This window comes from Salvelinus fontinalis, chromosome 14 (assembly GCF_029448725.1).
Source record: "Salvelinus fontinalis isolate EN_2023a chromosome 14, ASM2944872v1, whole genome shotgun sequence".
NCBI classification, from domain to species: domain Eukaryota; kingdom Metazoa; phylum Chordata; class Actinopteri; order Salmoniformes; family Salmonidae; genus Salvelinus; species Salvelinus fontinalis.
Genome location: NC_074678.1, coordinates 36,698,156 through 36,712,104, shown reverse-complemented (window position 1 = coordinate 36,712,104; position 13,949 = coordinate 36,698,156). Strand labels below are relative to the sequence as shown.

Here is a 13,949-nt window from a genome sequence, read left to right as displayed (position 1 = left end):
CAAGCTACCCACAATAAGTTGGGTGAATTTTGGCCCATTCCTCCTGATAGAGCTGGTGTAACTGAGTCAGGTTTGTAGGCTTCCTTGCTTGCAAGGAAGTTCCGCCGATAAATGTGATATAGGATTGAGTTCAGGGCTTTATGATGGCCTCTCCAATACCTTGACTTCGTTGTCCTTAAGCCATTTTGCCACAACTTTGGAAGTATGCTGGGGGTCATTGTCCATTTGGAAGACCCATTTGCAACCAAGCTTAACTTCCTGACTGATGTCTTGCGATGTTGCTTCAATATATCCACATAATTTCCCCACCCCATGAAGCCATCTATTTCGTCAAGTGCACCAGCCCCTCCTGCAGCAAAGCATCCCCAAAACATGATGCTGCCACCCCCGTGCTTCACGGTTGGGATGGTGTTCTTCGGCTTGCAAGCGTCCCCCTTTTTCCTCCAAACGTAACGATGATCATTATGGCCAAACAGTTATATTTCTGTTTCATCAGACCAGAGGACATTTCTCCAAAAAGTACAATCTTTGTCCCCATGTGCAGTTGCAAACCGTAGTCTGGCTTTTTTTATGGCGCTTTTGGAGCAGTGGCTTCTTCCTTGCTGAGCGGCCTTTCAGGTTATGTCGATATAGGACTCGTTTTACTGTGGATATAGGTACTTTTGTACCTGTTTCCTCCAGCATCTTCACAAGGTCCTTTGCTGTTGTTCTGGGATTGATTTGCACTTTCGCACCAAAGTACGTGCATCTCTAGGAGACAGAACGCGTCTCCTTCCTGAGCGGTATGACGGCTGCGTGGTCCCATGGTGTTTATACTTGCGTACTATTGTTTGTACAGATGAAAGTGGTATTCAAGCATTTGGAAATTGCTCCCAAGGATGAACCAGACTTGTGGAGGTCTTACATTTTTTGGCTGATTTCGTTTGATTTTCCCATGATGCCAAGCAAAGAGGCACTGAGTTTGAAGGTAGGCCTTGAAATACATCCACAAGTACAACTCCAATTGACTCAAATGATGTCAATTAGCCTATCAGAAACTTCTAAAGCCATGACATCCTTTTCTAGAATTTTCCAAGCTGTTTAAAGGCACAGTCAACTTAGTGTATGTAAACTTCTGACCCACTAGAATTGTGATACAGTGAGTTATAAGTGAAATAATCTGTCTGTAAACAATTGTTGAAAAATTACTTATGTCATGCAAAAAGTAGATGTCCTAACTGACTTGCCAAAACTATAGTTTGTTAACAAGACATTTGTGGAGTGGTTGAAAAACTAGTTTCAATGGCTCCAACCTAAGTGTATGTAAACTTCCAACTTCAACTTTACGTCTATTTATGGTTTCTGGTTTGGGTAGGTTTTAATAGTCACAGTGCGAACAACATCCCCTATACACTTCCTGATGAACTCAGTCACCGTGTCCGTGTATATGTCAATGTTATTCTCAGAGGCTACCCGTAACATGTCTCAGTCCGCGTGAATAAAACAATCTTGAAGCATGGATTCCATTTGGTCAGACCAGAATAGACCTGAGCATGGGTACTTCCTGTTTGAGTTTCTGCCTATAGGAAGGGAGGAGCAAAATGGAGTCGTGATCTGATTTGCCCCAGCTACAATAAATGCGGCCTCAGGATCTGTGGTTTCCAGTTGGCATAAAGTCCAGTGTAGTTCCTTGAGGGCCGTTGTTGTATCGGCTTGAGGGGGAATATACACGGCTGTGACTATTACCGAAGATAATTATCTTGGGAGGTAACATGGTCGGCATTTTATTGTGAGGTATTCTAGCTTGGGTGAACAAAAGGACTTGAGTTTCTGTATGTTATCACAATCACACCATGAGTAGTTAATCATGAAAGATACACCACCGTCTTTCTTCTTCCCGGAGAGTTCTTTACTCCTGTCTACGCAATGTACTGAGAACCCAGCTGGCTGTATAGACAGGGACAGTATATTGCTAGAGAGCCATGATTCGGTGAAACAGAGTATGTTACAGTCCCTGATGTATCTCTGGAAGGAGTTCCTCGGCCTGAGCTCATCTATTTTATTGTCTAGAGACTGAACATTAGCGAGTAATATCCTCGGAAGCGGTGGATGGTGTGCACGTCTCCTGAGTCAGACTAGAAGTCCATTCCGAATACCTCTTCTCTGCCGGCAGCATCTTGGAGCAGCCTCTGGGATAAATTCAGTTGCCCTCGGGGTAAAAACAAAGGATCCAATTCAGGAAAGTCGTATTCCTGGTCATAATGCTGGTGAGTTACCGCCGTTCTGATATCCAAGATTTATTTCCGTCTGTATGTAATTACACAAAATAACATTGTGGGCTAATAATGTAAGATATAACACACAAAAAAAACGAAATACTGCAAAGTTGCTAAGGAGCTAGAAGAGCTTCCATGTCTGTCGGCACCATCAGATCCTCCTCTCCACCCTCTCCGAGTTGGGCATCTCCGGCGCGGCCCACTCTTGGATTGCGTCCTACCTGACAGGTCGCTCCTACCAGGTGGCGTGGCGAGAATCTGTCTCCTCACCACGTGCTCTCACCACTGGTGTCCCCCAGGGCTCTGTTCTAGGCCCTCTCCTATTCTCGCTATACACCAAGTCACTTGGCTCTGTCATAACCTCACATGGTCTCTCCTATCATTGCTATGCAGACGACACACAATTCATCTTCTCCTTTCCCCCTTCTGATAACCAGGTGGCGAATCGCATCTCTGCATGTCTGGCAGACATATCAGTGTGGATGACGGATCACCACCTCAAGCTGAACCTCGGCAAGACGGAGCTGCTCTTCCTCCCGGGGAAGGACTGCCCGTTCCATGATCTCGCCATCACGGTTGACAACTCCATTGTGTCCTCCTCCCAGAGCGCTAAGAACCTTGGCGTGATCCTGGACAACACCCTGTCGTTCTCAACTAACATCAAGGCGGTGGCCCGTTCCTGTAGGTTCATGCTCTACAACATCCGCAGAGTACGACCCTGCCTCACACAGGAAGCGGCGCAGGTCCTAATCCAGGCACTTGTCATCTCCCGTCTGGATTACTGCAACTCGCTGTTGGCTGGGCTCCCTGCCTGTGCCATTAAACCCCTAAAACTCATCCAGAACGCCGCAGCCCGTCTGGTGTTCAACCTTCACAAGTTCTCTCACGTCACCCCGCTCCTCCGCTCTCTCCACTGGCTTCCAGTTGAAGCTCGCATCCGCTACAAGACCATGGTGCATGCCTACGGAGCTGTGAGGGGAACGGCACCTCAGTACCTTCAGGCTCTGATCAGGCCCTACACCCAAACAAGGGCACTGCGTTCATCCACCTCTGGCCTGCTCGCCTCCCTACCACTGAGGAAGTAAAGTTCCCGCTCAGCCCAGTCAAAACTGTTCGCTGCTCTGGCACCCCAATGGTGGAACAAACTCCCTCACGACGCCAGGACAGCGGAGTCAATCACCACCTTCCGGAGACACCTGAAACCCCACCTCTTTAAGGAATACCTAGGATAGGATAAAGTAATCCTTCTGACCCCCCCCCCCCCCCCCCCCCTTAAAATTTAGATGCACTATTGTAAAGTGGCTGTTCCACTGGATGTCATAAGGTGAATGCACCAATTTGTAAGTCACTCTGGATAAGAGCGTCTGCTAAATGACTTAAATGTAAATGTTACATTGGGCAGGTAGCATTCTCCTGTTATCCACCAAACCCAGATTAGTCGTTCGGACTGCCAGATGGTGAAGCGTGATTCATCACTCCAGAGAATGCGTTTCCACTGCTCCAGAGTCCAATGGCGGCAAGCCATTACACCACTCCAGCCGATGCTTGGCATTGCGCATGGTGATCTTAGGCTTGTGTGCGGCAGCTCGGCCATGGAAACCCATTTCATGAAGCTCCCAACGAACAGTTATTGTGCTGACGATGCTTCCATAGGCAGTTTGGAACTCGGTAGTGAGTGTTGCAACCGAGGACAGACGATTTTCACACGCTACGTGTTTCAGCACTCGGCGGTCCCATTCTGTGAACTTGTTTGGCCTATTACTTCGCGGCTGTGCTTCCAACTTTGTAGCAACAGTTTGGGGAAGGTCCTTTCCTGTTTCAGCATGACAATGCCCCCGTGCACAAAGCGAGGCCCACACAAAAATGGTCTGTCAAGATCAGTGTGGAAGAACTTGACTGGCCAGCACAGAGCTCTGACCTCAACCCCATCGAACACCTTTTGGATGAATTGCAACACCGACTGCGAGCCAGGTCTAATCGCCCAACATCAGTGCCCGACCTCACTAATGTTTTTGTGGCTGAATGGAAGCAAGTACCCAAAGCAATGTTCCAACATCTAGTGGAAAGCCTTCCTAGAAGAGTGGAGGCTGTTATAGCAGCAAAGGGTGGACCAACTCCATATTAATGCCCATGATTTTCTAATGATATGTTTGACAAACAGGTGTCCACATACTCCAGTTTCAACTGTTCCGGCTATGGAACCCTGACCTGTTCACCGGACATGCTACCTGTCCCAGACCTGCTGTTTTCAACTCTCTAGAGATAGCAGGAGCGGTAGAGATACTCTCAATGATCGGCTATGAAAACCCAACTGACATTTACTCCTGAGGTGCTGACCTGTTGGACCCTCGACAACTACTGTGATTATTATTATTTGACCATGCTGGTCATTTATGAACATTTGAACATCTTGGCCATGTTCTGTTATAATCTCCACCCGGCACAGCCAGAAGAGGACTGGCCACCCCTCATAGCCTGGTTCCTCTCTAGGTTTCTTCCTAGGTTTTGGCCTTTCTAGGGAATTTGTCCTAGCCACCGTGCTTCTACCCCTGCCACCTGCATTGCTTGCTGTTTGGGATTTTAGGCTGGGTTTCTGTACAGCACTTTGAGATATCAGCTGATGTAAGAAGGGCTATATAAATACATTTGATTTGATTTGATTTTGGTAGTGTAGTGTAATTATAAAATGAGTTAAATACTTTTCCTTCGAAAAAATAATTATTAAATATGTTAAAAGCAACTTTTCTGTGTTGGAATGGTGTGGGCATACCCCAACAACAGAATGGTGTGGGTGTATTCAGGTCATTAAAAGACTGCTGATTGGCCAGCTCAGGCAATGAGGAAGGATATATGCAAGAAATAGCAAACATTTTTTAAATAGTCTATTTGAGAGACAAGTTTGTAAGGTTTTTTAAGTGTTTTTTCTCCAATTTATGCGCTGGCCACAAATACGAGTCAACAACATTATTTAGGTATGAGTTAACAGAATATTAACATTTAAAAGTGAGGTTTTCACTGGACAGTTGCTTTAAGACTCATTGTACTTCTTGGACATTACTTAGCATCCTCCTTCAGACTATTTAACCAGTCCGCTTGTCCCTCTTTTAATGCTAGAGGAACACTTCAAAGCCTCCTCCACAGCCATCCCTTATAGTTGGTTCCTGCTCTCTGAACCCCGACCAAAACGCCCCCCTCACTCTCCTCCTGTTCATCCTTCCATCCTCCCTGCTCCAGTCAGGCACCTCTGATGTGAGAGAAAGGCCCAGTCAGAGAGCCGCTGGCCCAGAAAGAGACTTGGCCCCGGTCAGGGAGATCAATACAGACACAGTCTCAATGTGCCTCTCTCTCTCCTTCAACAGTCCCAACCTTCATCCTTTATACCTTCTATCCGGTGCAGGGTGAATGAGACAGACAGGCAGAGAGACAGACAGACAGACAGACAGACAGACAGACAGACAGACAGACAGACAGACAGACAGACGGGTTGGATACCTGAGCCAACTCCCTGGGCTTACCGTGGAGTGAGAGGGCGTCGTACTGGTCAGACACCGTGTTATGCGGTAAAGCGCACGGTGTCCCCAGTACGCGTGCTTAGTCCAGTGCGGGCTATTCCACCTTGCCGCACTGGTAGGGCTAGGTTGGGCATCGAGCCGGGTGCCATGAAGCCGGCCCAACGTATCTGGCCTCCAGTACGTCTCCTCGGGCCGGCGTACATGGCACCAGCCTTACAGATGGTGTCCCCGGTTCGCCAGCATAGCCCAGTGCGGGCTATTCCACCTCGCCGCACTGGCAGGGCTACGGGGACCATTCAACCTGGTAAGGTTGGGGAGGCTCGGTGCTCAAGAGCGCGTGTCCTCCTTCACGGTCCGGTATATTCGGCGCCACCTTCCCACCCCAGCCCAGTACCATCAGTGCCGACACCACGCACCAGGCTTCCAGTGCGTTTCCAGAGCCCTGTTCCTCCTCCACGCACTCTCCCTATGGTGCGTGTCTCCAGCCCAGTGCCTCCAGTTCCGGCACCACGCACCAGGCGTACTGTGCGCCTCAGCAGGTCAGAGTCGGCCGTCTGCCCAACGCCGCCTGCGCTGCTTGCCTGCTCAGCGCTGCCTGAACTGTCTGCCTGCCCAGCGTTGTCTGAACTGTCTGCCTGCCCAGCGCTGCCCGTCTGTCCCGAGCCGTCAGAGCTGCCCGTCTGTCCCGAGCCTTCAGAGCCGTCCAGCCAGGACCGGCCAGAGCCGTCCAGCCAGGACCGGCCAGAGCCGTCCATCCAGGACCGGCCAGAGCCGTCCAGCCAGGACCGGCCAGAGCCGTCCATCCAGGACCGGCCAGAGCCGTCCAGCCAGGACCGGCCAGAGCCGTCCAGCCAGGACCGGCCAGAGCCGTCCAGCCAGGACCGGCCAGAGCCGTCCAGCCAGGACCGGCCAGAGCCAGCCAGCCAGGATCCGCCAGAGCCAGCCAGCCAGGATCCGCCAGAGCCAGCCAGCCAGGATCCGCCCCTCAGTCCGGTGCTGCCCCTCAGTCCGGTGCTGCCCCTCAGTCCGGTGCTGCCCCTCAGTCCGGTGCTGCCCCTCAGTCCGGTGCTGCCCCTCAGTCCGGTGCTGCCCCTCAGTCCGTTACTGCCCTTTGGAATAGTGGGATTGACATGGAGGGTGGATATTGGGAGGAGGCCACGGAAGCGGGGGTTGACTATGGTGGGGTGGGGTCCACGCCACCGTGGACAGACGCCCACCCAGATCCTCCCCTAGACTTTGTGCTGGTGCGCCCGGAGTTCGCACCTTAAGGGGGGGGTTCTGTCACGTTCCTGACCTATTTTCCTTTGTTTTGTATTTATTTTAGTTGGTCAGGGCGTGAGTTGGGTGGGTTGTCTATGGTTGATTTTCTATGTTGGGATTTTGTGTTCGGCCTGGTATGATTCTCAATCAGAGACAGCTGTCAATCGTTGTCCCTGATTGAGAATCATACTTAGGCAGCCAGGGTTTCACTTGTGTTTTGTGGGTGTTTGTTCCTGTGGAGGTTTTGTTGCCACACAGGACAGTTTCGGTTTTGTCACGTTGGTTGTTTTGTATTTTGAAGTGTTTTGTTGACTTTCATTAAAAGAATGAACACTAACCACTCTGCGTTTTGGTGCACACCTTCTGTCAGCGAGGACAGCCGTAACAGACAGACAGACAGACAGACAGACAGACAGACAGACAGACAGACAGACAGACAGACAGACAGACAGACAGACAGACAGACAGACAGACAGACAGACAGACAGACAGACAGACAGGCCTGTGTACTGCAGTAGTGACATGTGGACCTCTATTGTGGGTCAAACAGGAACAGGAACTTTCCCAACAAACAGGCTCTAAGCTCTTTATTATAGATGCTGCTGATAAGAGTCTATGATTAATCTGTCTGGAAGGGACAGGCAGCTTGGCATCAAGCTGCCTGCCTGTGGGAGATACACACCCACAAAACATGATTGATATAGCAGCAGATATGCACAATACTAAACTATATTTTGCCATTTGTTTCATTAGTCCATTGTTGACAAAGTCCCAAAATGTTTTGCTTGTCAGTAATCAAGTTTCCAAGATATGTAACTTTCAAAATACAGAAATCATTCCTGTATGATGCACAATTTTCCTTTAAGACTTAAATATTTACAGCGGACTGAAGTGACATCATCCAGCCATCTATTATTCACTTAATGTCAATAAAACAGCTCTAATGTAAGAGCGCTGCCCTGGAGTTGGGGAGATGGGGAAGTTTGCATTTCCAATGGGAAATTTCTCACATAATATACATTTTCTGATGCTAAGCTGAGGGTGCGCTGATGGTGCCTGGTGGTCTCACCAATTCCTTTCAAACACACTGGAGATTTACAGTACATAGACCAGGGGTAGGCAACCCCGGTCCTGGAGTGCCGCATCACCTGGAAGACCAGGTGTGCTGAATTTAGGCAATCACTGAACTGATCAATTAGCTCAGTTGGTCAGATGTGGTGCCTAGTTGGAACAAAATCCTGCAGTACCTTTAGCACTCCACGAAGAGCGTTACCTATCCCTAACATAGACTCTGCTATGTGGGAAGACAATGGGAAAACCTCCAATGCAGTCTCAGACCCTAACCACTAACCAAACACCTACTACTTAGCTGCAACATGTTTATCCACCTGCCTCTGTGTCTGCCTCTGTGTCTGCCTCTGTGTCTGCCTCTGTGTCTGCCTCTGTGTCTGCCTCTGTGTCTGCCTCTGTGTCTGCCTCTGTGTCTGCCTCTGTGTCTGCCTCTGTGTCTGCCTCTGTGTCTGCCTCTGTGTCTGCCTCTGTGTCTGCCTCTGTGTCTGCCTCTGTGTCTGCCTCTGTGTCTGCTGGTCAGTCAGTTGTTCAGTCTGCTTGTGTGCTGGCTTGCCTGCCAAACACGACTGACCAGATGGAGACGGGAGTCTGCAGAGCTCTGATGTGTACTGAGCTACACTGCACAGACACACAGAGAAGCAGAGGGAGCAGGAGATACAGAGCACATACAGCCAGCCAGCCAGAACAGGGAGACTCACCTGACACTCAGATGTCTATGTCCCCCTCTCCCTCCCCCCCTCTCTTCCCTTCTCTCTCCTCTCCCCTCCCCATCGTACACTTCCCCTCAGCTCAGATAGATCCAGTACCTAAGGCCAGGTCTTTCAGTGCACTGCAGTGAGCTGTGGATATATCCAACCTGGTCTCAGAGCATTTCGTATTATTCTATACATAAATCTGAGACACTCCATTAGGTATATGCTACATTTTATATGGTTTCGTAAGACAGATGGTTACTTAAGGCAAAAACAAAAGCAGAGTGGGCGTATAATGCAAACGTCTAGCAACCCAAAGGTTGAGAGTTCGTATTTCATCATGGACAAGTTAGCATTTTAGTTATTTAGCAACTTTTCAACTACTTACAATTTTTTTGCTACTTTGCAACTACTTAGCATGTTAGCTAACTCTTCACCTAACCTTAAGAAGAATCCTAGTGTCAGCTAAAGACTTACAGAAATCTCTGGAACATGCTAACATCTCTGTTGACGAGTCTACGATACGTAAAACACTAAACAAGAATGGTGTTCATGGGAGGACACCACGGAAGAAGCCACTGCTGTCCAAAAAAAACATTGCTGCACGTCTGAAGTTTGCAAAAGTGCACCTGGATGTTCCACATACTGGCAAAATATTCTGTGGACAGATGAAACTAGTTGTTTGAAAGGAACACATAACTCTATGTGTGGAGAAAAAAAGGCACAGCACACCAACATCAAAACCTCTTCCCAACTGTAAAGTATAGTGGAGGGAGCATCATGGTTTGGGGCTGCTTTTCTGCCTCAGGCCCTGGACAGCTTGCTATCATCGACGGAAAAATGAATTCCCAAGTTTATCAAGACATTTTGTTGCAGGGGAATGTAAAGCTATCTGTCCGCGATGTGCCATCGTGCATTGCGCCCGGCCCTCCACAGGAGTCGATAGAGCGCGATGTGCCAAATGACAACCTGGCCAGCCAAACCCGGATGACGATTGGCCAATTGTGCGCCGCCTCATGGGTCTCCCGGTCGCAGCCGGCTGCGACACAGCCTGGGATCAAACCAGGATCTGTAGTGATGCAGCAAGCAATGCGATGCAGTGCCTTAGACCGCTGCGCCACTCAGGAGGACCACAAATTAGATTGTTGAAAATAAATGTATTGGAAATGTTGTTAATTCCAAGATAGCTAAACCGTTGTCTTAAACTCAGGGCAGTGAGAGAAAAAGCTCATGAAAGCAATTGAACATGTTTAATTGACTCACAAACTTCCTCTGAAAGTTTCAGTACTGATTATTTTAAACCCAAGAACATGTTTAGAACAGTAATCTCAGTAAGAAATATGCTAACATGATTGCCATTGCTAGCTAGATAGCTAGCTAGCACGGTTGCCTAGCAACACACATCTTAAGAAGATTTGTAAGAAGATATTTGGGAAGTTCTTAAGAAAATCATTCAATCTTAAGATAGAGGAGTACAATTGAGAAATTGCACTTAAACTACTTTATGAACTTATTTTTTTTCTTAAGAAGCTTCTTAAATTTTGCTAAGATGTGTTTTGTGAATATGGGCCCTGGTTGATATATCCCTGTTCACAACACTACCACTCACTCACTGACAATGAACTGTGGTTTTTTAACTCTCCAATGGCCACATGACATACAGACAACTGTATGCAGGAAATTCCCTACATACACTTCTTCAAAAGGCACAAGGAAGGATAGAGTATTATTGGGTTAGTGTTTTTTTGTTGTTGCCATGTTAGCTATTGTCAAGCTGTCTATTACTGTCACTGTTAATCAAGTCTTAGGGCTACACCACATCAGGATGATTGATAGGGACTATGTAGACCCACTAGGCTAATGACTTCTCCAAAAGCTAATCATAATGTGTGCATGTTCAATTACGTTAATTTAAGGTTTATTAAAATATTGGTAGCTTAATAAAAGACTTAACATGAGATCACTGCTATTCACTGCTATGATGAGATCAACTCTACTCACACAAAATAAAAACGAAATCAGAACAATATAGGCTACAATATAAGGAGACACCACGATTACATGATGCAATGCACGGAAACACTAAGACAGAAATGTCTAGATCATATATTTTAACCTATTTACACGGATCTTATTCAAATTAAATATATTTCAGGGAGTATCACACAGCGACAGGCGTGCTCTGCCTCGCATGCAACAGATCGGCATTATCTCCAGCTTGGCCTTGCTTGCTGCGCGTGAGCCACACCGCTTCCCATGGAGACCCACCGCTTACCTGAGCTGTCCATGGTGCTGCAGTCGTTCTCCCGCAGTGGGCCTGCCTTCGGTCCTCCTAGGGTTGCTGCTGATACCAAGCCTCCACCGATTCCGCTGCGTCTCCCTCCGTTATTGAAGCCTCCGCTGCTATCGACCAACTGTAAAGATTCATAGCCATCATAACTGCATGGCTTTTTCTTATAGCCACCCAGTAGGCTCATCTCATGAGCACTGCGCCGTGGATTTGAGAATTACATTAAAAAAAGACAAAAACAGCTACTGAATGGCGTGAATGCACATATTCTGGACGATAAATCTCAGATATATTCTTAGAAATAATCCACCAGATATGTGTTAGTAGTTCCAGCACCGTCTCTCCCTGATTTTTTTCTCTCCGGGATATCAAGAGCAGGACGCTGTCATCAGGTCCGCATTCACTACACCGAACATCCACGGTTGCTCTGGCTGCCAGTCCCGGTTGAGTTAAAGGGTCCTTTCCGGCTTTATGCTGGCTCCAAGCCAATCCTGACAATACCATGCCGGCAGTAGGTGACTAAATGATCGCCTGATTGCCTGATTCATAGTTATTTATTTACAAAGCAGTAATATTTGTCAGAAAATATACATTCATGATGAATAGGCTGATGTGATGATAGCCCACTGGATATCCTACACAGGATTCTATTCTATACGAAAATATTCACATATCTATTTCTAATAACGTATTTTAACAGCCTACAGTAGTTAACAAGATATCTTCATAACCAATTATAAGGGTTAAATTAACAATACAAAACACTTAAAAATTGCACTGTTGGTTAGAGCCTGTAAGTAAGCATTTCACTGTAAGGTCTAAACCTGTTGTATTCAGCGCACGTGACAAATACACTTTGATTTGATATGATTTCAGTTTCTTATAATCTACATAGGCGACAGTCTCCATTGCTAAGGGGCTTTAATTCGACCCATGTATGGACCAGCTGTAGGCTATACAGTATAGCACCTCCACAGGAGGATAATAAAGGAATTAAAGTGCTGAAGTATTTTAGTCAGCACTGTACGACAGCATAGTGCTTTGTCAGGGAGGGGGAGCACTTCAGTCAGTTGATAACTAAAGATCTCGACTCTCCCCCCAGCCCTCACAAAAAGAGATCCCACAAATGGCACCATATTGCCCATAGACCTCTGGTCCAAATGACCAATGGTCAAAAGCAGTGGTGTAAAGTACTTAAGCAAAAATACTTGAAAGTATCACTAGTCCTTTTTTTTGGTATCATTACTTTAGTATTTATATTTGTTGACAACTTTTACTTTTACTTCACTACATTCCTAAAGAAAATATGTACCTTTTTACTCCATACATTTTCCTTGACACCCAAATGTACTCGTTACATTTCGAATGCTCAGCCAGGACAGCAATGTCGTACAATTCACACACCTATCAATCATTCCTACTGCCTCTGATCCGGTGGACTCACTAAACACAAATACTGCGTTTTAAATGATGTCTGTGTGTTGGAATGTGTTCCTTGCTGTCCGTAAATTAAAAAAACAAGAACATTATGCCGTCTGCTTTGCTTAATATAATACGTTTTGATGCATAGCATTAACTTTAACTTTTTACTAGTACTCAAGTATAACAAGTTAGTACTTTTTCCACCACTGTACTTTAAGGAGAAGTTTACCCAAAATCCAGAAACTCCCAAGTGATTCCATACATTGAAACTAGTTCAGTGGAGTTTGCCATCTTTCCCCCTTCTCTCTCACTGTAGTGCTGTACTGCAACAGCTGCAAAAATGGGTCACGTGACTCGTGACATTGCTGGATGCAGGCCTCCCTCTGCTCCGTTACCAGTGAATTCATGATTCAGAAATCTGCGAAGTGGGGACAAATTCATTGTTTTATTGAAAGTGTAGAAACTGCACGTTAGGCCCTTATTCACAGATGCACGTTTTTTTCGGAGGTGAAGACATTGTTACACATTAGTTATATAAGTAAACAACAAGTTACAAATATGTCTGATGACTAAATACTCGCGAGTGATGAAGAAAACTACTTGAGGGGCGGTGATGGTCTCGTCGAACCGTATTGTTTGGAGTGTGAGTATGCAGACGAAGAATTTAGGCAAAGTGAGCTTCAGATGGCCGCAGCCCCTCTAGACACCGAAGCTGCAGCAGTAGCTGGACCACAGCTCCAACCCATCCCCAGGATCAACACAGACTGGTAGTGCAGCAGTAGCTGGACCACAGCTCCAACCCATCCCCAGGATCAACACAGACTGGTAGTGGAGCAGTAGCTGGACCACAGCTCCAACCCATCCCCAGGATCAACACAGACTGGTAGTGCAGCAGTAGTTGGACCACAGCCCCAACTCATCCCCAGGATCAACACAGACTGGTGTTACAGCAGTAGCTGGACCACAGCTCCAACCCATCCCCAGGATCAACACAGACTGGTGTTACAGCAGTAGCTGGACCACAGCTCCAACCCATCCCCAGGATCAACACAGACTGGTGTTGCAGCAGTAGCTGGACCACAGCCCCAACCCATCCCCAGGATCAACACAGACTGGTGTTACAGCAGTAGCTGGACCACAGCTCCAACCCATCCCCAGGATCAACACAGACTGGTGTTACAGCAGTAGCTGGACCACAGCCCCAACCCATCCCCAGGATCAACACAGACTGGTACTGCAGCAGTAGCTGGACCACAGCCCCAACCAATCCCCAGGATCAACACAGACTGGTGTTACAGCAGTAGTTGGACCACAGCCCCAACCCATCCCCAGGATCAACACAGACTGGTGTTACAGCAGTATCTGGACCACAGACCCAACCCATCCCCAGGATCAACACAGACTGGTGTTACAGCAGTATCTGGACCACAGCCCCAACCCATCCCCA

At 47.4% G+C, this 13,949-nt stretch overlaps 1 protein-coding gene across 11 annotated transcripts in view; it reads right to left on the bottom strand.

Annotated features, from left to right (window-relative positions):
• dnajc6 (DnaJ (Hsp40) homolog, subfamily C, member 6) overlaps positions 1 to 13,949 on the bottom strand; it is a 78,795-nt gene that overhangs the window by 58,935 nt on the left and 5,911 nt on the right. For 2 of the 11 annotated variants that reach the window (XM_055861599.1, XM_055861596.1), the window contains exon 2: positions 11,066 to 11,204. The exons of 3 other annotated variants lie outside the window; for them this stretch is intronic. In XM_055861599.1, the coding sequence (XP_055717574.1) occupies positions 11,066 to 11,078 (13 nt within the window). In that variant the 5' untranslated portion in view covers positions 11,079 to 11,204. Of the gene's footprint in view, positions 1 to 11,065; positions 12,704 to 12,731; positions 13,446 to 13,949 lie in introns of those variants that run through there. 6 more of the 11 variants (XM_055861590.1, XM_055861591.1, XM_055861592.1 and 3 more) reach the window with 4 other exon arrangements.